At 41.5% G+C, this 25,333-nt stretch overlaps 1 protein-coding gene across 2 annotated transcripts in view; it reads left to right on the forward strand.

Annotated features, from left to right (window-relative positions):
* Positions 1–24,213, forward strand: part of KDM4C (lysine demethylase 4C) — a 400,008-nt gene extending 375,795 nt beyond the window's left edge. For both annotated transcript variants that reach the window (XM_060155068.1, XM_060155067.1), the window contains exons 20-22: positions 6,786–6,905; positions 10,227–10,319; positions 23,159–24,213. In XM_060155068.1, coding sequence (XP_060011051.1) covers positions 6,786–6,905; positions 10,227–10,319; positions 23,159–23,335 — 390 coding nt within the window. In that variant the 3' untranslated portion in view covers positions 23,336–24,213. The remainder of the gene's footprint in view (positions 1–6,785; positions 6,906–10,226; positions 10,320–23,158) is intronic.
* Positions 24,214–25,333: the final 1,120 nt, after the last annotated feature.

Below are 25,333 nucleotides of genomic sequence, written 5' to 3' on the forward strand. Positions count from 1 at the left end.
TGAGCCGCTGAAGGCCTTTAAGAGAGAGGCAGACCCTTCAAGCCATCGCTTTCCATCAACTGAATCCCCTCATCTTCAGATATTTTATTTCATTTTTTTCAGACCTCTCATTTTTAACAGAAACTTTTTTTTTTCCCTGCATGAAGTCCTACTCAGAAACCCAACCTATAAAATCAAAAATTCTGTTCTGGTTGAAGTGATCATGGTGGCCAAAGCTCATGTACTCCACATGGATTCCAGCCCTTGCAGGGACCCCCGAGGTCCCCAGCCCACAGCTGTGGGGCTCAGTGTGACAGGCTTCCAGGTATGGACACGACACCCTCTGTCTGTCCCTAGCTTGGGGAGGTGGACACTGTTGGCTCCTCTAGTCTCTTACACAGGTGGTCAGTAAATAGATATCAGATTAGTGACTGTGACAGTTTTGGGGACACCCAGCAGCTTCTATGCTGGAGGGGTCGGGGAAACGTAAATATCAGACTTTTCAACTTCTTTTCATCAGCCCACGTGCTCCTAATCCCATTTCTATTTAAATGCTTTATATGCCATGTAGTCATAGAAAGTTTCTGGCAGACTCAAGAATTGAGACAGCTGATGAATTGAAACCACTTCTCTATGGAGGAAAGTAGATGTTACAGAAATAAACTCTTGTGTTTTACTATGAGCTGCCTTAAGTCCATTTGGGAAGTAGCTGGGGTGTAAATAATAAGTAATACTCACTAAATGAAGTTATATGCAAATCCAGGTACATCCACTTCCAGCTAAAGGACCTGGCAAAGAGTGAGAAATTGGGCATCATGACTGAGAATAATGCCTCCTGGTGGTGGAGGAGGAAGGGAGATTCTCAGAAAAATTTTATGTTTTTATGTGTTTGGTTGGTTATTTTTCTTTATTCTTCTACTATGAATAAAGAAAAAAAGTTCTGAAGGCAAGAAATTGAGAAAGCCAACCGAACTGTCTTCCCTAGACTTTGACAGGAAAGTGTGTGAAGTGACTGTGGCCGATCCAGAGCACAGCTGGGTGGAGGCTGAGCTGGGGTCACTGGGAGGTCACTGTGCCTGGAGGCTGAGCTGGGGTCTCTGGGAGGTCACTATGCCTGAGCTGGGGGCCTCTTGGGGGTCACTGTGCCTGGAGGCTGAGCTGGGGTCACTGGGAGGTCACTGTGCCTGGAGGCTGAGCTGGGGGGCTCTTGGGGGTCACTGTGCCTGGAGGCTGAGCTGGGGGGCTCTGGGAGGTCACTGTGCCTGGAGGCTGAGCTGGGGGGCTCTGGGAGGTCACTGTGACTGGAGGCTGAGCTGGGGGGCTCTGGGAGGTCACTGTGACTGGAGGCTGAGCTGGGGGGCTCTTGGAGGTCACTGTGCCAAATTAAGATTTGCTGTGAGTAAAGCGCTCATTGCCAGTAAGCAAGATGTCAAACTGTATCTCAGACATTTAGTTCCAAAGAATTTTTCAAAAAGGAATTGTTCCTCACTTGGTAAAGTTGCATATATTTAGTTTACTAATAAGGGTGTATGTTTATGATAAATTACTCAAGTATACTTTATACTTTCCTCAGGCCACATTTCTATGGCCATTGCCACACCTTGGTGTTATGGTACGTAGAATTGCAGGTCAGGATTGGTTTGGGGTAGTCATTTTAAAGGCTAGTAAACCTCTGTTGAAGGTCAAATCTGTGAAAGTAAGGGCATAACTCTCCTGCTTGGAGGTGGCTTGTGGTGGGTGAGTAGATGGGGACTGTGGCCTTGTAATGCCTGAGGCCTGGACTTGCCTCTGTTGGGACTGAGGAAGGGCCCAATAGAAAACGTCTCATCCTGCCCGAGGACAAGCAATTTAGAGAGAGAAAGAAGTCAGAGTTTGAAAACTTAACATATCTCCTTTGTCATAAAGCAGATGCTGGAGAGTGTGGCTTCCATCTGTGGGCAAAGAATTTTCCTGATACTGGACCTGAGAATTAGGCCTCCTAGAAAGGTAGTACAGGGCACCGCCAGATCCTCTCTGTGAAAGGAGCAGAGCAGAAAGCAAGTTCTCTGCCGGCAGAGGGGCTCCAAAGAGAAACGGAAGGTGAGGGGTAAGCCAGAAGTTACCAGCCTTGCTTGGCTTACAGACCCTGGCTATCTCAGCACATTTTTTTATAGCGCTCCTAGGCCAAAGGAAATACCTAACAGTTCCATCTACTAGTTTGGTCTAAACAACTTAATAGTAGTAATAAGCTTGGTGTCTGACAACTGTGTTTTCCCTGGAAATATCCCTATTTCAGAACCCCAGTAAGTTTGCTGTGGTGCCCCAAGGCACTGTAGTGCATCGTTTGGAAAATGCAGTCTCCTTCAGAAAACTCAACAATATAATTGTCACTCCTTACTCTCTTGCAGAATGAGTTTGTTTTCTACATCTATAACTCTGTTTCTGTTCTGTAGATAAGTTCATTTGTACCCCTTTTTAAGGTTCCACATATAAGTGATATCACATGATACTTGTCTTTCTCTGTCTGACTTATTTCACTCAGTATGACAATCTCTAGGTCCATCCATGTTGCTGCAAACGGCATTATTTTGTTCTTTTTAATAGCTGAGTAATAGTCCATTATATATGTGTACCACATCTTCTTTATCCATTCCTCTGTTGGTGGACATTTAGGTTGCTTCCATGTCTTGGCTATTGTAAATAGTGCTGCAATGAACACTGGGGTGCATGTCTCTTTTTGAATTATGGTTTTTTCCAGATATACGCCCAGGAGTGGGACTGCTGGATCATATGGTCGCTCTATTTTTAGTTTTTAAAGGAACTTCCATACTGTTCTCCATAGTGGCTGTACCACCAACAGTGTGGGAGGGTTCCCTTTTCTCCACACCCTCTCCAGCATTTATTGTTTGTAGATATTTTGATGATGGCCATTCTGACTAGTGTGAGGTGATACCTCATTGTAGTTTTGATTTGCATTTCACTAAGAATTACTGATGTTGAGCATCTTTTAATGTGCTTTTTAGCCATCCATATGTCTTCTTTTTTTTTCTGATTAATTTTTATTGGAGTATGGTTGCTTTACAATGTTGTGTTAGCCTCCACTGCACAACAAAATGAATCAGCCATACACATAGAGATATCCCCTCCCTTTTGGACTTCCCTCCCATTTAGGTTACCACAGTGCATTAGGTTCTTGTGCTATACAGTATGTTCCCATCAGTTGTCTCTGTTATACATAGTATCAATAATGTATATGTGTCAATCCCAGTCTCCCAATTCATCCCACCCCATCGCTTTCCCCCTTGGTATCTATACATTTGTTCTCTATGTCTGTGTCCTATTTCTGCTTTGCAAATAAGGTCATCTACACCATTTTTTTAGATTCCACATATATGCATTATTATACGATATTTGCTTTTCTCTTTCTGACTTACTTCACTCTGTATGATACTCTTTAGACCATCCATATTTCTACAAATGACCCAATTTCATTCCTTTTTTTGGCTGAGTAATATCCCATTGTATATATGTACCACATCTTCTTTATCCACTCCTCTGTTGGTGGACATTTAGGTTGCTTCCATGTCCTGGCTATTGTAAATAGTGCTGCTGTGAACATTTGGGTGCATGTGTTTTGTTTGTTGTTGTTGTTTTGGTTTGTTTTTTTGAATTATGGTTTTCTCAGGGTATATGCCCAGTATTGGGATTGTTGGGTCATATGGTAGTTCTATTTTTAAGTTTTTTTTTAACATCTTTATTGGAATATAATTGCTTTACAATGGTGTTACTATAATTGCTTTATAATGGTGTGTTACTTTCTGCTTTATAACAAAGTGAATCAGCTATACATATACAAATATCCCCATATCTCTTCCCTCACACCCTCTCCAGCATTTGTTTATAGATTTTTTAATGATGGCCATTCTGACTGGTGTAAGGTGATACCTCATTGTAGTTTTGATTTGCCTTTCTCTAACAATTAATGATGTTGAGCATCTTTTCATGTGTTTGTTGGCCATCTGTATGTCTTCTCTGGAGAAATGTCTATTTAGGTCTTCTGCCCATTTTTGGATTGGGTTGTTTTTTTTGATATTGAGCTCCAAGAACTGTTTGTATATTTTGGATATTAATCTTTTGTTGGTTGCTTCATTTGCAGATATGTTCTCCCATTCTGAGGGTTGTCTTTTTGTTTTGTTTACGGTTTCCTTTGCTGTGCAAAAGCTTTTAAAGTTTCATTAGGTCCCATTTGTTTATTTTTGTTTTTATTTTCATTACTCTAGGAGGTGGATTCAAAAAGATCTTGCTGCGATTTATGTCAGAGTGTTCTGCCTGTGTTTTCCTCTAAGAGTTTTATAGTATCTAGCCTTACATTTAGATCTTTAATACATTTTGAGTTTGTTTTTGTGTATGGTGTCAGGGAGTGTTCTAATTTTGTTTGTTTACATGTAGCTGTTCAGTTTTCCCAGCCTCACTTATCAAAGAGACTGTCTTTTCTCCATTGTATATTCTTGCCTCCTTTATCAAAGATAAGGTGACCATATGTGTGTGGGTTTATCTCTGGGCTTTCTATCCTGTTCCATTGGTCTATATTTCTGTTTTTGTGCCAGTATCATACTGTCTTGATTGCTGTAGCTTTGTAGTATAGTCTGAAGTCAGGGAGCCTGATTTCTCCAGCTCCATTTTTCTTTCTCAAGATTGCTTTTGCTATTTGTGGTCTTCTGTGTTTCCAGACAAACTGTAAAATTTTTTGTTGTAATTCTGTGTAAAATGCCATTGGAAATTTGATAGGGATTGTGTTGAATCTGTAGATTGCTTTGGCAGGGGAGGGATAAATTGGGAGACTGGCATTGACAATATACACACTACTATATATAAAATATAGTAGTAGATAACTAATAAGAACCTACTCTATAGCACAGGGAAGTCTACTCAGTACTCGGTAATGGCCTATATGGGAAAAGAATCTAAAAAAGAGTGGGTATATGTATATGTGTAACTGATTCACTTTGTTGTACACCTGAAACTAACAGAACATTGTAAATCGAGTATCCTCCAATGAAAGTTAAAAAAAAAAAAAGTGAATGAATGAGGGAGTGGGAAAAAAAAGAAAAGCTAGGAGTATTACCTTAATGGAGCTTCCTCCACATGGAATAAAACTTTAGGAGAAGGAAGAAACTTACTCTTGTTCTCTCCTTGCCCCCATCACCAAACCATCTGGGTTTTAGCTCAGAGTTATCCCTGAGCTGATGTAGCTTCCTGTCCTAGGAGACAGCATCTATTTAGAAGCTACACCTTCCAATCTTCTTAGTACCATGTACATCTTTGGAAGGGAAGGGAAATGAAAAGTGAGATGATAACTCCAGGGGCATATGTAGAATACAGTTCTTCATCCTACTCTTTCAGTTCTGTGTAGCCTGAGATCAAATATTATGAAGGCCAAGAAGAAACTTATTTTCATTTGACTAAGTTAGATGCAGACTGTCAACTCTGCAGAGCCTCTGAGCACACACTTTTTTTTCTTTGCCCATAGCTTTAAATGGAGGCATAGTCTGCTGTGAGAAAGATGAACCTCTCAGGTATACTCTGAACCCAACAGTAAAAGGCCCACTCCTTTATGATGCAAAATTTCTGTTAATAATGAAAAGTAATACATGGTGGATTTCTAATTATAAACAACTAAATATTTCCTGTGTGTGCCTCTCATTTAAACCACAGCACCCTGCCCAGTCTGTATTTAAAGCTTAACTGGTCAAGTGTGCATTTCAGTCAGTCAGATTGGCCTCATCAGTAAAATACCAGGATTAGCAAAACATGAATTGCTAAATGTGCAAAAAATTTATCAAAGTAGTCAAGTATTTAATTCCTTTGTATTCAAATTTTATTGTGTCATTCTCAATACATACAAACTTAAGTTTGCAAAGTATATCTGTACCCCTCCCCCTCTAGAAAGCACCTTCCCAGGATGAGCTAGTGGGAAATTTGTTCTGAGTTGCTGCCCGAGGAGGCAGTGCTGAGTGGAAGAAGTGAGGTGAGAAGAGTGCTTGTGGCACCGCCAGGATCACCTGTGGAATGAGGTGGACTACGCAGTGGATGGGAGGTGCAGGCAGAACCAGGCCTATAGGGGAAGGTCCAGGGGTCTTCAGAAGAGGCCTGCTGAGCAGGACCCGGGCCTTACAGCCTCCCCTGCCGCACTCTGGAGGCTCCTGCATTTCTCCCTTGCTGCTTCGTGCGGGCCTGCCAGCTCTGATGACCGTCTGCTTCTCTCCTGCCCCCAGGTCCACCTGGGCGTCCTCAGTTCTTTGTCTCTTACACCGCTTCACTTCTCCAGAGATCCTGACAACTGAAAGGAGCCTCCTCAGAGGCTCAGTTTCCTTGTCCGTAAAATGGGGGTAATTAGTAGTCTCTGCCTACCTCATGGAACGATTGTGAGGATCAGACGAGATGTATGTCGAAGCCTTCTGTTAGCTGCAAAATGCTGTATACATGTCAGGTGTTGTAAATCATTAGCCAGTCTATTTCTCAGCTAGAGCAGTTTCTATGCACATTTTACTCACCCTCTGAACAATTCTTTGTCAAATAGCAAATGTAAATGCTGTTTTTTCCTTCTTGGATTATGGCGGTTCCTTTGTAACTTTATGATGTAGGCTGAATCTTTAAGTACTCCTTTGGCTTATAGCTCTTCCCCTGAACACCCATGCAAGATCATAATCCATAAAACACAGAGGCAATAACTCCTTTTAATTGCCAGGAGTTGCTCATTTGCTACGTTCTAAATGCAGTTGCTTAGACATTTGCCTTGAAAAGCCTAACTACTATTTATTATGCAGAGCCGAGACTGTGTGAGGCTAGGCCCTCCTGCCGAGGGAGAAGTCGTTCAAGTCAAGTGGCCTGATGGCAAACTCTACGGGGCAAAATATCTCGGATCAAATGTTGCCCACATGTACCAGGTGAGTGCCGCCCTGGGTGTGATGCTCGCTGAGATGGACAGGAGAAGCCAGAGGGCAGACGGTATAGCCAGGGTACTGCTGACCAAGAAGCCACATGAATTTGGAACACCTCTTGTTTTATAAAAAAGGCAAAAATTCGATGTTTGATGACCTAGATATTAGACTTTTATTACCAAGTTCGATACTGGGAAACTCTAGTAACATCTGATGAATAGGTTAATTGTAAGGAATATAGTTAGTTAGGTCAAAAAGATAACCAGCTGGATGGTGGGCTGCTTTCTTGTGTTTCTGTGATACGGGGAGAGACTAACTGGCTGGATTATCTAACTGTAAGCCAAATCAGTGATGGCTGTTCATCATCCAGCAGCCCCTGAATGGGTGGCTTTTCCCTGAGAGACATCATCCCCGTCGGGCGTTTCAGCAAACCTAAGCCAATGGTGCATCGGCACAGGTGTGGCCATCTGTGCACCCGAGCGTAAAGGAGCGCTCATTTAATGAAAAGTGCAGCTATCATTTTGGCATTCTGTTCACTGAACAACTCTACATATTATTAAAGAATATATATACAATTTAAAAATGAATTGTATCCCTATTAGAAATGAGGATGAGTTAAGCTCTAATAAGGAAAACAACATGGATGGCGCATGTGCATTTATATTCCTTCAGAAAGACTTTAAAAAGGAACAAATTTATTAGAACCAATAAATTATAGTACTTTTAGTAACACGATGGCAGAAATCAACATTCTAAAGCTAAGCAGTAGTGTAAAAACAGGAAGATTGAAGTAAAAGGAGAAAAAGCAAGAAGGTTCAGGCCTGTGAAGTTAAAAACAGCTTGAGAATGATAAGACCTCCAGTTTCCTCAGAGAAATTGTTCAAAGACTGATAAAGGGCTAGGGCTTAAATGGAAGAGTACATTAAAAGACACTGCACTAAAAACTGGAGCACGATGTAATTAAAAGTGTTCAAAGAAGTTTGGACAACTTAGGGGAGAACATTTTTTAAGGTGTAGAAAAAGCCACCAGGGTGGTGAGGGGAGGATGTACATATCCTGTGTGTGTGTGTGTGTGTGTGTGTGTGTGTGTGAGAGAGAGAGACAGAGAGAGAGAGACAGACAGAGAGAGAGAGAGAAGGCCATTTCCCCTTTGTATTGGTGACAAAGTGTTAAGTTGCAGATTCAGGTCATTTACAGCAGGGTAAGTGCTGCAGCATTTTTGTATCAGAATGTCCAAAATTAGGCAAAAATCACAAGACAGGCTGGTAATACTGGAGACTCCTAGAAAAGAAGCGTTCACGACATCATTCAAAAGAAAATAATTACATTTAATTAAACAATAAATGCAAAAGTGAAGGATCTTACATGAAGCAAAGCTATTAGCTACATGAAAAGTATCATAATGAAGACATGTTGAAATTCAGGCTAATTAGTAATCAATCAGTGTGCTAACTTCAGTTGAATTTATCATGGCCTATCAACATAGAACTGGGAGCATATTTACAGACTCAATGAAAAAGTTAAGACTAATATTAAAATTGTCTCTCAAGGAAGTAGTTTAAAATTCCTCATTAAACCAACTGGCCTTTTGAGATCATTTTGTGTTTTGTGTCTATTCAGCCTCACCACTGAATAAGCAAAGATATTTATAAAAATGGAACTAAATACCTACTGCGCAGTGCTAAGTATCCTAAGTATGTGCATTTTGGGGGCCCTCACAGTAGCCCTGCAGCATAGATGTTTTTGACTCCTACTTTACAAAGGAGGGAAAAAAGGCTCAGTGAATGTGATAATTTGTTCAAGAGCACACAGCTGGTAAAGGGAAGGGCCAGAATTTACTCTTGGCTCTGTCCCAAGTCGGGTGAACAACTATCCCAGCTTGCGAGGGACTGTCCTTGACTTTAGCACTGAAAGTCTTGCATCCTGGGAGACCCCTTCAGTCCTGGACAAACTGGGATGGTTGGTCAGCATACCATACTCCCTCTTAGTTTCAAAATTGCCTTTTTCTCTTTTAGAATTTTCAAATGATCTAAAACAGAAGAAAGGTAGGCACAGGTAGTTCTAGCTATGCTATCGAACTATATAAATTGCAATGACACCTTGGCCTAATTAAATGTTACAGAAAGCATTTTGCTGAAACAAGGCCAGGAAGAAAAGCCTTCCCAATCTCAGCGTTCCGGAAAGTAGCAGCGAGAAGTCTCCTGTGACCGAGACCTAATTCTGCCCCGTGTTTGAGCTTAGTCAAACGTGAGCAGTACATGGATAATAAATACGAAGTTTAATTATATATTTTATCTTTAGTATTTTTTAAACTTCAGCAGATTTTTTTAAATTAACATGAATAGCACAGCTACATGGTTTAACTTATCTTTTAACTAGAATTGCAAGCATATACTTATTTCTTAAAAGTAAAGAATTCAGACAGACGAGTTAGGGATTTCAAGAATACCATAAGTGGTCAGAGTTAGAACATATTAGATATTCTACCCTGATTGCATCCCTTTTGTTGTTTTCTTCTGGAAGAGTTCATGTGGGATTGAGCCTAAACCAAGATCACTTTGAGTAGGGCCTTTGATGAATTTCCCCCAGATGCTCTATATTTGTTATTCAGTGTCACTTTTTCTCTAACAAAATATCCTAAAATATTGAAAAGACTGGATAATGAAATTACTTGCTGCCATTTGATTAGCTTGAAAACAAAGTTTTAAAAGTTTTAAACATTTTCATTTAGATGATAATGTATTTTCACAAATTGAGGTGGCTGACACGTGAGGTTAAGGAGAACCTGAGATCTTCCTGGCCATTTGTTTGAATTTAACAAAAGTGAGTTTTGAAAGTTAAAGCTCCGTAAGAACTTGAGAAATTATTTTATCTGGGAGGATTATAATACAAGAGTAAATGTATCATTACTTCTTTCTCAAAGAGAAACAGTCCTCCCTCTTATGTTGTCAGAGCCTCTTAAAGAAACAATCAGTACTTACAGGCCCCACCCGTCTTAATGCTAAATTGGCCACAATCTCATGTTCTGAGAAATCATTTAAGCAGCAGTTACTTTTCTTTGTTTTTGCTTTGGGAGGATAAAGTTTTCATATCACATATTGCAAAACACTCATTTTCAAGAATTTTGGCCTGTTTGAAAACATACTTTGTTCTTAGTTTGATAAGGGAGAGAGTTTTGCTTCCTTCCTTGGCTGTTGGCTAGTTCTCTTGTTGGCTCTGCCTGAATCCTCTTTTCTTTTTTATGTAGCTAACGGGAACCCTGAAGAAAACGGTGAATGCTTGCTTCTTTTTTAAATAGATCATGCTCGATGTCTTATTTTTCACTAGGTTGAATTTGAAGATGGATCCCAGATAGCAATGAAGAGAGAGGACATCTACACTTTAGATGAAGAGTTACCCAAGAGAGTGAAAGCTCGTTTTGTAAGTGCTGGATAATCCCTCTGAGGGATCTGCCATGTGAATCTCTCCTCCTCTCTCACTGTTTCCCAAGCCCAGCAGGAAACATACTTAGGCTTTTGGATTGATTTTGAAGAAAGCCAATGCAACTTTTCCCTTATTGAAATCGTTTAATCCAAAGCTCAAATTTGTCCAGAAACAGGGAAACCGGTGCAAGTTCCCCATCTTTCTTTCTAATGAGGTCAAATGATGCTTCTTTGTGTTCATATCTATCGGCATACAGAAAGTTATTGAATATGTGTCCTATGCAAGCTAACTGGGAACATATAAAGATACCATCAAGACATTTACAATCTTCTTAGTGGAAGCAACGTTAAAAGAAAGCTTTCAGGGCTTCCCTGGTGGTGCAGTGGTTGAGGGTCTGCCTGCTGATGCAGGGGACACGGGTTCGTGCCCCGGTCCAGGAAGATCCCACATGCCGCGGAGCAGCTGGGCCCGTGAGCCATGGCCGCTGAGCCTGTGCGTCCGGAGCCTGTGCTCCACAATGGGAGAGGCCACGACAGTGAGAGGCCCGCGTACCGCAAAAAAAAAAAAAAGAAAGCTTTCAGTAGGAGATTAAAGGGGACTCAGCATAGCGAACATCTAGTTTCCTATAGCCTTATCATATACAGTTCACCCTTTAACAATGCGGGGGGTTGGAGTGCTGACCCTCCACACAGTCATATATAACTTATATAGTCAGACCCTTCCTGCCCACAGTTTCACATCTATGGATTCAATCACTCAGATCGTGTAGTACCATAATGTTTATGATTGAAAAAAATCCATGTATTAAGTGGACCCATATATAGTTCAGACCCATGTTGTTCAAGGTCATCTGTATTAACTTCCCTCTCAGAAGCTCATTAATGTTTGTGTCAATTTATAATTAAACTAAACTCTCACTTTTATAACAAAAGGAATAACCAAAGCCCAAATACTAGTTGTGGAAATACTAAAGCAGTTTTTTTTTAACAAAAGAAAACGTTATGAGTTTCGAGCCCTGTACATACCATTAAAAGACAAATAAACATGGACAAATAGTCAAAACTGAAGTTGTTAAAAAATATAATTCATAATAACTTAGTTTTCATTATTGTATCATAAAATATTTACTGGACCCTGAAATGAAGTCAGTTTTACTCATTTAGAATTGCATCTAGTGCATCTGTGAAATGATAAGTCCTAAACTAGGAAATTTGAATGAGGGGATTTTTCTGACTAAAATGAAAATTTTTTTCTGAATAAATGACATCCTTAGTTTTCATTGCATGCTAATGATATACTTTTATGCAGTGATAGAGCGACTCTAGATTACTTTAGAAGAACATGGGTTTCCTTAAATGTTCAGTTGTATATTCAGCTCCTCTCCTGTCAGGTGGGATCCTGAGAACAGGGTTAAGTGCATCAGGTGTAAACTGACTTTTCCTTCTCAGCTGCATCCTTGAGGGGAAGGTCCTTCAAAGTGAAACAGTCAAGAGAAAAGTGATAGTAACAGCACTGCTGCCCACCCAGTGAGGAAATGTGGCAAGTAGGGGACCCACACACCTGAAAACAAACAGATTAACCCCCAGATAATAAACAGCAGGGAAAGGGAGAAGAAAATATTCCTATAGTAAAGACATCTGTTAAACCTTAACAAAGAGCTAAAAACCTGGATAATTTGTCAGTGTTCTAGGTCTTGAAATCTCTTGAGAAAAACTTTCCTGTTCAAGATGCTGGAGGTGACTGCCTCTCATCCTGTTTCTCCTATCTTCCATGGATTCTCTGTCCCTTCCCATTCCCTCCCCCCTTTTTTTAAAAAATAATCTCCTAAAGATTTAGAGGTTGGGAAATGGAGTAGGTAGCCCTCTGGAAGTCTCTCAGGTCTTTGATTTTTCTAATCCATGTATGGTTAAACATCCTACCAGCTGGGTCTTATAGATTTCAAATACCATTTCTTAATCACATTCAAAGAAAGCTTTTTGCTTTCTGCTCTGATCACAATCTCTGTTCCATAGTAGATTTGGCTCCAATACCAGTATGCTTTACCATGTAGCTTTACTCGAGCACGAATTTTCTAAGGTCGATTTCTCAGAACAGTCACACCAAATTGAACTGCTTTTTTAAAATTCTCATAGAAAATTTTTAAATTAAAAAATATATAGGGCTTCCCTGGTGGCGCAGTGGTTGAGAATCTGCCTGCCAATGCAGGGGACACGGGTTCGAGCCCTGGTCTGGGAAGATCCCACATGCCACGGAGCAACTAAGCCCGTGAGCCACAACTACTGAGCCTGCACGTCTGGAGCCTGTGCCCCACAACAAGAAAGGCCACGACAGTGAAAGGCCTGCGCACCGCAATGAAGAGTGGCCCTTGCTTGCTGCAACTAGAGAAAGCCCTTGCATAGAAACGAAGACCCAACACAGCCATGAATAAATAAATAAATTAAATAAATTAAAAAATATATATATATATATAAATCACATAGATACTCTGAATCTAACCTGTTACGTTATGTTGAGCCTAGTAGAAAATTTCTTGAGACAAAATCCAGTTTGCTCACAGTCCCTAAATCCAGTTTGCCACCTCTGTTTTTACTGAATCAAAGACTTACGTGCTTCTGCTGTAGAAAACCAGCTTTTTCTTAAGGTTTGTATATAACCCTCTGGCCCTTGGCTAGTCTGTCCGTGACTGCTATTTTTTTTCCAGTTGACGAAACAAATCTGATTGGAAAACTTATTGATGGAAGATACTTTATAATTAGAGAAATCTTTTGTTTTTTTTTTTAAGGCGGGGTGGGTTGCAGCCCCCGCTGGGAGGCCTTCATGTTTTAATGACTTCTGCTCACCCAGACATACGCTGACTTGGGGAGAAAGTTTTCTAAAGTGTCAGCAGTCCGCCTCAGTGACTGTGCTGCGTTCCTTCCCACTAACTTCAGAAACAGCCCCATTACCTTTTATGGTCTCACAGAATAACCATAGCAATGGTGTATAATTAACTGGTGCTGCTGGTAAACTGGTTTTATTATTGTATTTAAGAGGCTTACTTTTGCTGTCCTCACACAGTGGCAGCACTTTCATAGATGTTTTATTTTCTCCTTTAACTTTAGCACTTATAAAAGGGAAAGATTACTCAGAGGAAGTGCTTTGCCAAGAATGAATGAACCCAAACTGTTTTATCCTAATGGCAGAGGGTGCCCAGCCCATCCACAATCTCTTACTTTTCTTCCTGATTGAAGCTAGGAGCATCTGGGGGAATCCATGGAGGGAGCCTATCACCCTGGATGACCATCTCATGAACTAGCAGGGAACATGCCCAGCTTTGCACTTGGGTCCATTTTTAGTTTTCAAGCTTCTTTGTAATTGTTCCATTGTTTCTCTCTTCTTCATGATTGACCATGTGCTTTCAAGCCTTAAAAGCTGGACCCTGCCTGTGTCACTACCATGGGAGGGGGCCTCCGTGACACAGTTGGTGTCATCTCAGTAAAAACCAGTTGGGAACACAACACGTTCGAGGGGCAAAATAGGAAATTAGGAAGGAAGAATTACTTTACTTTATTTACTTTACTTTCTTTAAAAGTAAAGTAAATTACTTTACTTACTTTAAAGTAAGCTTTACCTGGCGGGAGGAATCAAAATGGTGGAGAAATAGGACTTAGAGCTCACCTCCTCCCACAAATATATCAAAAACACATCTACAAGTGGAACAATTCACACAGAACATCTACTGAACACTGGCAGAAAACCTCAGATTTCTGAAAAGGCAGAAAAACCTCCACGTAGACCAGGCAGGACAAAAGAAAAAAAAAAGAGGAATTGAGATGGGACATGTGCCCCAGGGAGGGAGCGATGAAGGAGGAAAGGTTCCCTCGCCCTGGGAAGTCCCCTCACTGGTGGGGAGATCAGCCTGGATGGAGGGGGAGCTTTGGAGCCACTGAGGAGAGCTCAGCAACCAGTTTGAGGAAGGCAAAACAGAGAGTGACCTACACAGGTGGTTGGTACTGCTGCCCTGAACTCCCCAGCCTGAGATGCTCATCTGCCAGGGCAGGCAGGGGCTGGGTGCTAAAGCTTGGGCTTTGGAGGTCAGACTCAGGGAGAGGACCAGCGCTGGCTGCACGGAGACAGCCTGAAGAGGCTGGAGTGTGGCAACTGAGGATGCACTCAGAAGAAGCCTGGGTCTGCCAGAGAGGCAAGGCACCATTGTTGGGGGATGCAGAGGAGAGGGGCAGGACTTGCCATAGGAGTTCCTTTCCCTGCGTGCACTCTCAGGCAACAGGACACCACCTACATGAGTTCTGGGGGCAGGCACGAGCCACCACTGTCATCGTGAGCTCCAGAGGTGGGCATGGGCTGCTGCCGCCACTAAGAGACCCATGAGCAGGTGCCAATCGCTGGCCCTGCCATCTTGCAGGCACGCAGGCCACTGCTGGGAGACCCACAAGCTGGCGCTGATCACTACCCCAGGGTACCAGGAGTGAGCACGGGTCACCACACCTGCCCACCCCAGATCAAGGGGATAACAGCCAGCACACACTGAGGAACCAGCAGGAAGTATCCAAACTAAAAGCAGCCCCTCGATTCCAACAACATGGCAGAGTAGAAGGACTGCAGCTCACTTCCTCCCACGAAAACACCAAAATCACAATTAACTGGTGAACAACCATCGACAAAAAAGACTGGAACCTACCAAAAAAGATATTTTACATCCAAAGACAAAGAGGAAGCCACAATGAGATGGAGTGAGAGTTCTGAGCCTCACGTCATGCTCCTCAGCCTGAAGGTCTGGCATTGGGAGGAAGAGCCCCCAGGGCATTGAGCTTTGAAGGCCAGTGGGGCTTGAGTGCAGAAGTTCCGCAAGACAGGGGGAAACAGAGATTTCACTCTTAGAGAGCACGCACAACGTGCACTGGAACCCAGCACAAAGCAGTGACTCCACAGGAGCCTGGGCTAGACCTACCTGAGGGTCTTGGAGGGTCTCCTGGAGAGGAAGGTGTTGGCTGTGGCTCACTGTGGGGGCAAGGACTCTGGTGGCGGAGGCCCCAGGGAATACTGATCAGTGTGGGTTCTCTTGGAGGTTGCATTTTTGGCACTAAGGCCTGGCCCCACCCAACAGTCTGCAGACTCCAGTGCTAGGACACCTCGGGCCAAACAACCAGCAACGGGGGAACACAGCCTCACCCATCAGCAAACAGGCTGCCTAAACTTGTACTGACCTCACAGCCACCTGTAAACACACCCCTTGACATGGCCCTGTCCACCAGAGGGACAAGACCCAGCTCCACCCACCAGTCCCTCCCACCAGGAATCCTGCACAAGCCCCTGGACCAAGCTCACCCACCAGGAGACAGACACAAGAAGGAAGAGGAACTACAATCATGCAGCCTGCAGAAAAGAGACCACAAACACAGAAAGTTAGACTAAATGAGACAGTTGAGAAATGTGTTCCAGAAGAAGGAACAAGATAAAAACCCAGAAGAGCAACTAAGTAGAGATAGGCAAATCTACATGAAAAAGAATACAGAGTAATGATAGTAACGATGATCCAAGATGTTGGAAAAAGAATGAAGGCACAGACTGAGAAGATACAAGAAATATTTAACAAAGGCCTAGAAGATTTAAAGAACAGAGATGAACAATACAATAACCAAAGTGAAAAATACACTAGAAGGAAACAATAGCAGAATAAATGAGGCAGAAGAACTAATAAGTGAGCTGGAAGAAAGAGTAGTGGAAATCACTCCGGCAGAACAGAATAAAGAAAAAAAGAATGAAAAGAAAGGAGGACAGTCTCAGAAACCTCTGGGACATTAAATGCACCAACTTTCGCATTATAGGGGTCACAGAAGGAGAAGAGAGAAAGGACCTGATAAAATATTTGAAGAGATAATAGCTGAAAACTTCCCTAATATGAGAAAAGAAACAGTCACCCAAGTCCAAGGAAATGCAGACTCCCATACAGGATAAACCCAAGGAGGAACACACCAAGACATATATTAATCAAACTGACAAAAATTAAAGACAAAGAGAAAATATGAAAAGCAACAAGAGAAAAGCAACAAATAAAATACAAGGGAATCCCATAAGGTTATCAGCTGATTTCTCAGCAGAAACTCTGCAGGCCAGAAGGGAGTGGCATGATATATTTAAAGTGATGAAAGGAAAAAACCTATAACCAAGAATACTCTGCCCAGCAAAGCTCTCATTCAGATTCAATGGAGAAATCAAAAGTTTTACAGATAAGCAAACGCTAAGAGAATTCAGCACCACAACCAGCTTTACGATAAATGCTAAAGGAACTTCTCTAGGCAGAAAAGAAAAGACCACAACTAGAAACAAGAACATTATGAATGGGAAAGCTCACTGGTAAAGGCAAACGTATAATAAAGGTAGGAAATCATCCACACACACACAAATATGATATCAAAACCAGCAGTCATGAGCAGAGGATAGTACAAATGCAGGATATTGGAAATGCATTTGAAATTAAGAGACCAGCAACTTAAGACAGTCTTGTATATATATAGACTGCTATATCAAAACCCCACGTGATCTGCAAACCAAAACTCTATGATAGATAGACAAAAACACACAAAAAAGAAAAAAGCAATCCAAATACAACACTAAAGATAATCAAATCACATGAGAAGGGAACAAAAGAGGAAGGGAAGAAAAAAGACTTGCAAAATCAAATCCCAAACAATTTACAAAATGGCAATAAGAACACATATATCAATAATTACCTTAAATGTAAATGAATTAAATGCTCCAACCAAAAGACATAGACTGGCTGAATGGATACAAAAACAAGACCTGCATATATGCTGTCTATAAGAGCCCACTTCAGATCTAGGGACACATACAGACTGAAAGTGAGGGGATGGAAAAAGATATTCCATGCAAATGGAAATTAAAAGAAACCTGGAGTAGCAATACTTATATCAGACAAAATAAACTTTAAAATAAAGACTGTTACAAGAGACAAAAAAGGACACTACATAATGATCAAGGGATCAATCCAAAAAGAAGATAGAACATTGTAAATATATATGCACTCAACATAGGAGCACGTCAATATATAAGGCAAATTCTAACAGCCATAAAAGGGGAAATCAACAGTAACACAATAATAGTGGGGAACTTTAACACCCCGCTTACATCAATGGACAGATTATCCAGACAGAAAATCAATAAGGAAACACAGGCCTTAAATGACACATTAGACCATATGAACTTAATTGATATTTATAGGACATTCCACCTGAAAGTAGCAGAATACACATTCTTCTCAAGTGCACATAGAACATTCTCCAGGATGGATCACATGCTGGGTCACAAAGCAAGCCTCAGTAAATTTAAGAAAATTGAAATCATATCAAGCCTCTTTTCTGACCACAAGACTATGATATTAGAAATCAGTCACATAAAAAAGACTGCAAAAAACACAAACGCGTGGAGCCTAAACAATATGTTACTAAACGACCAGTGGATCACTGAAGAAATCAAAGAGGAAATCAAAAAATACCTAGAGACACATGATAACAAAGAGATGACAATCCAAAACCTATGGGACACAGCAAAAGCAGTTCTAAAAGAGAAGTTTATAGCAATACAGTCTTACCTCAGGAAACAAGAAAAATCTCAAACCTAACAACAACCTAACCTTACAGCTAAAGCACCTAGAGAAAGAAGGACAAACAAAACCCAAAGTTAGTAGAAGGAAAGAAATCATAAAGATCAGAGCAGAAATAAATGAGATAGAGATGAAGAAAACAACAACAAAAATCAATGAAACTAAAAGCTGGTTCTTTGAGATGATAAACAAAATTGATAAACCTTTAGCCAGACTCATCAAGAAAAAAAGGGAGAGGGCTCAAATCAATAAAATCAGAAATGAAAAAGGAGAAGTTACAACTGACACCACAGAAATACAAAGGATCATAAGAGACTACTACAAACAACTATATGCCAATAAAATGGACAACCTAGAAGAAATGGACAAGTTTTTAGAAAGGTACAACCTTCCAAGACTGAACCAGGAAAAAATAGAAAATATGAATAGACCAATCACTGAAATTGAAACTGTGATTTTAAGACTTTTAACAAACAAAAGTCCAGGACCAGACGGTTTCACAGATGAACTCTATCAAACGTTTAGAGAAGAGTTAACACCTATCCTCGGAAACTATTCCAAAAAAATTGCAGAGGAAGGAAAACTCCCAATCTCATTCTGTGAGGTCGCCATCACCCTGATACCAAAACCAAAGATACCGCAAAAAAAGAAAATTACAGGCCAATATCACTGATGAACACAGATGCAAAAATCATGAACAAAATACTAGCCAACCGAATCCAAGATCAAGTGGGATTTATTCCAGTGATGCAAGGATTCTTCAATATTCGCAAATCAATCAGTGTGATACAGCACATCAACAAACTGAAGAATAAAAACCATATGATCATCTCAATAGATACAGGAAAAGCTTTCAGCAAAATTCAACATCCATTTATGATAAAAAATCTCCATAAAGTGGACATAGAGGAAACCTACCTCAACATAATAAAGGCCATATATGACAAACCCACAGCTAGCATCATTCTCAACAGTGAAAAGCTGAAAGCGTGTCCTCTAATATCAGGAACAAGGCAAGGATATCCACTCTCACCACTTTTATTCAGCATAGTTTTGGAAGTCCTAGCAGGGCCATCAGAGAAGAAAAAGAAATAAAAAGAATCCAAATTGGAAAAGAAGTAAAACTGTCACAGTTTGCAGATGACATGATACTATACATAGAGAATCCTAAAGACGCTGCCAAAAAACTACTAGAGCTCATCAGTGAATTTGGTAAAGTGGCAGAATCCAAAATTAATACACAGAAATCTCTTGCATTCCTATACAGTAACAACAAAATATCTGAAAGAGAAATTAAGGAAACAATCCCATTTACCATCACATCAAAAAAGAATAAAATACCTAGGAATAAACCTACCTAAGGAGGCAAAAGACCTGTACTCTGAAAACTATTATTAGGATGTTGATGAAAGAAACTGAAGATGACACAAACAGATGGAAAGATATATTGATACCATGTTCTTAGATTGGAAGAATCAATATTGTCAAAATGACTGTACTACCCACAGCAATCTACAGATTCAACGCAATCCCTATGAAATTACCAAGGGGATATTTCACAAAATTAGAATAAAAAAGTTTACAATTTGTATGGAAACACAAAAGACCCCAAATAGCCAAAGCAATCCTGAGGAAGAAAAAGAGCTGGAGGAATCAGGCTCCCTGACTTCAGACTATACTACAAAGCTACAGTCATCAAAAGAGTATGGTACTGGCACAAAAACAGAAACATAGATCAATGGAACAGGATAGAAAGTCCACAGATAAACCCACACACCTATGGTCACCTAGTCTGTGACAAAGGTGTCAAGAATATACAACGGAGGAAAGACAGTCTCTTCAGTAAGTGGTGCTGGAAAACTGGACAGCTACATGTAAAAGAATGAAATTAGAATATTCTCTAACACCATACACAAAAATAAACACAAAATGGATTAAAGATCTAAATGTAAGGCCCAATACTATAAAACTTAGAGGAAAACATAAAGAGAACACTCTTTGACACAAATCGTACCAAGATCTTTTTTAATCCACCTCCTAGAGTAATGACAATAAAAACAAAGTAAACAAATGGGACCTAATTAAACTTAAAAGCTTTGCACAGCAAATGAAATCATAAAAAAAAAAAATGAAAAGACAGCCCACAGAATGGGAGAAAATATTTGCAAACGAATCAACAGACAAAGGATTAATCTCCAAAATATATAAACAGCTCATGCAGCTCAATATTAAAAAATACAAACAACCCAATCAAAAAATGGGCAGAAGACCTAAATAGATGTTTCTCCAAAGAAGACATATAGATGGCCAAGAGGCATATGAAAAGCTGCTGAACATCACTAATTATTAGAGAAATGCAAATCAAAATACCAGGAGGTATCACCTCACACCAGTTAGAATGGCCATCATTAAAAAGTCTCCAGGGGGGCTTCCCTGGTGGCGCAGTGGTTGAGAGTCTGCCTGCCGATGCAGGGGACATGGGTTCGTGCCCCGGTCCGGGAAGATCCCACATGCCGCGGAGCAGCTGGGCCCGTGAGCCATGGCTGCTGAGCCTGCATGTCCGGAGCCTGTGCTCTGCAACGGGAGAGGCCACAACAGTGAGAGGCCCGCGTAACGCAAAAAAAAAAAAAAAAAAAAAAAAAGTCTCCAGGGCTTCCCTGGTGGCGCAGTGGTTGAGAGTCCACCTGCTGATGCAGGGGACACAGGTTTGTGCCCTGGTCCAGGAAGATTCTGGAGCGGCTGGGCCCGTGAGCCATGGCTGCTGAGCCTGTGCGTCCGGAGCCTGTGCTCACAACGGGAGAGGCCACAACAGTGAGAGGCCCGTGTACAGCAAAAAAAAAAAAAAAGTCTCCAAACAACAAATGCTGGAGAGGGTGTGGAGGAAAGGGAACCTTCCTCTTGCACTGTTAGTGGGAATGTAAATTGATACAGCCACTGTGGAATACAGTATGGAGGATCTTTAAAAAACTAAAAATAGAACTACCATATGATCCAGCAATCCCACTCCTGGGCACATATCTGGAGAAAACCGTAATTCAAAGATACATGCACCCAAATGTTCATTGCAGCACTATTTAAAATAGCCAAGACATGGAAGCAACCTAAATGTCCTTCGACAGAGGAATGGATAAGGAAGATGTGGTGTATACACACACACACACACACACACACACACACACACACACACAATGGAATGTTACTCAGCCATAAGAAGAATGAAATAATGCCATTTGCAGCAACATGGATGGACCTAGAGATTATCGTACTAAGTGAACTAAGTCAGAGAGAAGACAAATATCATATGATATCACTTATATGTGGAATCTAAAAAAAAATTGTGCAAGTGAACTTACTTACAAAACAAACAGACTCACAGACTTTGAAAACAAAAGTATGGTTACCAAACGGGAAATGGGGGGGGGAGGATAAATTAGGAGTTTGGGATTAACATATACACATTACTATATATAAAATAGATAACAAGGACCTACTGTGTATAGCACAGGGAACTCTACTCAATATTCTGTAATAACCTATATAGGAAAAGTATCTGAAAAAGAATGACTATATGTATACGTATAACTGAATCAGCTGTATGCATGAAACTAACACAGCATTGTAAATCAGCTACACTGCAATATAAAATAAAAGTTAAATTTAAAAAAGTGAGCTTTACGTGAGCATAACAGAAAAAGCCCACATTCCTTTGCCTAGCTATCACTTACTGAGCAGTGACTGTGTCAGGGCACCTTCCTTGCTGTTGGGAACATGTATAAAATTCAGTTCATAGTCCCTCATATCCTCACCGTGAAGGGGTTCAAGGCACCCCCTATGGGGAGACACTTACCTACCCCTTATCTCTGCCACTGCCCTCATTCTACTGTACTGACATGTAGAGTGTTACAGGAACCCAAAAGAAGGAACCTCACGTTTGTCAGTGGCAGAGAGGATAGAATATTTTCTATGCAAAGGAAACAATACATCTAATGATGGAGGGGCATGAACCAGTAAGGTGTGGCCGGGAATTGTAAATAATTCAGTCTAATCCAAGCAAGGGGTAAGATTATGCCTGATTATGTATGTCCAGCCTAGGAAACGTAGACATCATCTTGAAGACAGTAGAGCTATTGAAAGACTATCAGCAAGGGTGTCATATAATCAGAGATTTTAGAGAGCTTTCTTCTAGTGGTTCTGTGAAAAATAGACTGGGGTGCAGCATTTGTTACAGTGGTTTAGGACAGGAAGTGTGAGGGCCATGGGGTCAGTAGGGTTAAAGAAGAAAGGATGGAGGGCTTCAAGGTACATGTAGGAGGGGTCCTGGACAGGGGAGGGACAAGGGGAAGTTTATAACTTTCAGGTTTCTGATCAGTGTAGCTAGAATTGATGGGGATGGTGCTGCCGTTCATTGAGTACAGAAAGGACAGAGATGGAGAAGGAAGAATTTGAGTTCACTTTAGGTTGGACTAGTTATACTAGTGCCTCCAGTATAAACACTTTGAGATGCCTGCTGGGTTGTTGGACATGTTTGCAGGCCTGAGCACAGGTGGAGGTCTGAACTGGGGCAAGAGATGTGAGCATCTTTGCGGTTGATGTTGAAATTGAAGTTGTGAGTGTGGGCAGGCAGGCCCAGGGAGCATATGTGGCAAGGAAAAGGCCACACACAAAGCCTCAGGGGCATCAGAGTTGAGCAAATAGTTAAGAAAGGGGAGCCACTGAGACATCCACGGTGAGCAACCAGAGAAGGAGGAGGGCTTACAGAATGACAGAGAGCTTCATGCAAGAGTTAGGTGACAGGGTAGTCACATAAATTTAGGGGAGAGAAGTGTCCTAGGAACTAGGACTTGAGCAAGGACAGTTTCAGGGAAGTGGTGGGGACAGAGGCCCAGAGGTAAATAGGAATAGGGATGAATTAGAGATGACTGTGGACAATTTTGTCACATACCTTGTTGGGCAGGAGCCAGAGGGGGCATGAAGAGTGAGGGAGATTTAAATGAGAAGACTTTAGTCCTGCTCGTGTTGGGGAAGGTCCCTGGGGGTTGGAGATCCTGAAGAAAACTGAGCTAGATGGAAGCAGGTGGGGAGGCTCCAAGGGCCCTGCGTGGGGCCTCCTCCCTGGGCCTCAGCACCCTCCCCACTGCTGACTGAGTCAGATCTTTGTCCGTTCTTTTGCTGTCAAGTGCCTGCCTTTCTGCAGTGTAACACTGGCTGTTCTTAGTCCACAGCCTCTGATATGCGATTTGAAGACACATTTTATGGAACGGACATAATCCAAGGGGAGAAAAAGAGACAGAGAGTGCTGAGCTCCAGGTTTAAGAACGAATATGTGGATGACCCCGTCTACCGCACGTTTTTGAAGAGCTCTTTCCAGAAGAAGTGTCAGAAGAGGCAATAGTCTACCTACACTGCTGCAGGCAACAGAATGACTTGCACCAGAAGAGGAACGATGAAGGGACAGCCTGGGGCTGTGCCATGTGTTTTGCTGGGGTAGGTGACGGGCTGTGTCTCTGACAGTGGAAAATTAGGCTTCCCAGAGTTTGGTCACCAAAACCACGAAATACACATTATTAATCGGATACCACAATCTGAAGTTGTCTCCTAGTCTTGCATTTACTTCTGAGCAGTTGTCTCCTATGATCCCAAAGAATTTTTCTAAGTAGAAGGGAATAATAATGAATCACCCATCGAAAAAAGCCACTGCCAGAGGAGGTGGGTCCCCATGTGTGGCTTCCTTAGTCCCTATTCAGGAACCACATGGAGACGTCTCTCCTCAACCCTAGCAGGTGGGAGCCTCGATTCCCAGGTGGGAGGGTGATAATTTATATATTTTCCACAGTCAGGGAAGGACTCTCACTTATTTGTTTTAAATGGCAGTTTTTATAAAACATTTTTAAAACACAAATGGCATGGATGGTAATGAGATTTACCCATATGCTATCTGCATTTCCCTTGTACAGAAATTTTACATTTTTTTATATCCGTTTTACTTTTGATTGTGTCTGACGAGAACTGCGTTGTTGGCCTTTGTGAAGTTTTTGGCTCTTGAGAAAGAATTCTTATGAATTGTATGGGAATTTTATATATTTAAAGAGGGAGATCTGGGGCTGTTATTTTTAAATACTTTTTTTCCATAATACATATTCTGAGTAGATATTTATAAAATATATGTTTCTTTCATTATGTGTTTGTAAGATTAGAGTTTAAAATAAATATGCTTTGATGCATAGTTTTGAAGTAATATGATTTTTCCTTTTTGAAACAGCTTGGAAATGTACTAGTGTTTAAAAATAAAGATTTCCATTTTCTCCAATCCTGTCTTCTAACTTGCTTATTTGTCTAGGTTTAAACCTATAGAAAACAAGTTTTTTTTGGGAGAGCTGGCTCTCTGGACATTCTGGGGCCCAGGTTTGTCAGAACTTCTTCTCTCACTGTTTACATAACTGTGGACACACCGTGAGACATTTATGGCTATACCACTGGGGACAAAGCCCCTCTACCTGCCCACAGTGCCTGATGAAGTGTTTTCCTCAGCTCTATCTTTAGGCCTGGAAGAAATCTGAGCCTCTGGAGTCTGGAGCTCTTTTCATCCCAGGTTTCTTGGTCCTCAGCTTCATTAGAAGGGGCTGTATGGATCCTCTAATCCCTCCCATCACTTTATAGATGAGCAATGGAGGAGAGGAAGGAAGAGGGCTTGCCCAAGGTCACACAGTAATGCTTCAGTTAACTATGGCCACAGTTATGCTGCGTAACAAACAACTGCAAAATCTGTGTCCTGTGATGAGAAGCACTTCTTTTGCTCATGAGTCTGCAGGTTGGGTGATCTAGGCTGGGCTTGGCTAGGCAGCTGTGCTGACCTCGGCCTGGGCCAGCTCACACGTCTGCTCCATGTGTCCCCATCAGCCCACTGGACTCAGTGGGCTAGCCCAGGTATGTTCTCAGGTCACTGGCAGAGGCAGAGAGGGCAGCCAAGTAAGCAAATTTTAGATCTGTCTGTGATGTTGGTTAACATCCCGTGGACCAAAGCCCAGAGCTAGGCATTAGAGGGCATTTCAGAGTTTTATGGCAAAACGTGTGGATGTATCATGTTACTGGGTAGAGAGTGAAGATGAAACAGTAGTGACAGAGCCACAGTTAAAACTTGGTTTTGCAGACTGCTAGCTGGCTGAGTGCTCATTTTCCAGAGTGCCTCATGGCTGAACTCTGAGCTGGGGAAGAGCCCATCAGCCACATTTTTACAAGGACTAAGCACTCCACATTTTCTGCCAGTATAGTCATATATTTTATCAAGTAATCAAGTTTGCCTTTTCTATCTCCACATTTTGAGTGGAACTGACCTCCTGTCTCCACAATATGCCAGGAAAGTAGGCCTGTGTAAGGCATTAAGAGGAATTAA

Source organism: Lagenorhynchus albirostris, chromosome 7, assembly GCF_949774975.1.
Source record: "Lagenorhynchus albirostris chromosome 7, mLagAlb1.1, whole genome shotgun sequence".
Taxonomy (NCBI): Eukaryota; Metazoa; Chordata; class Mammalia; order Artiodactyla; family Delphinidae; genus Lagenorhynchus; species Lagenorhynchus albirostris.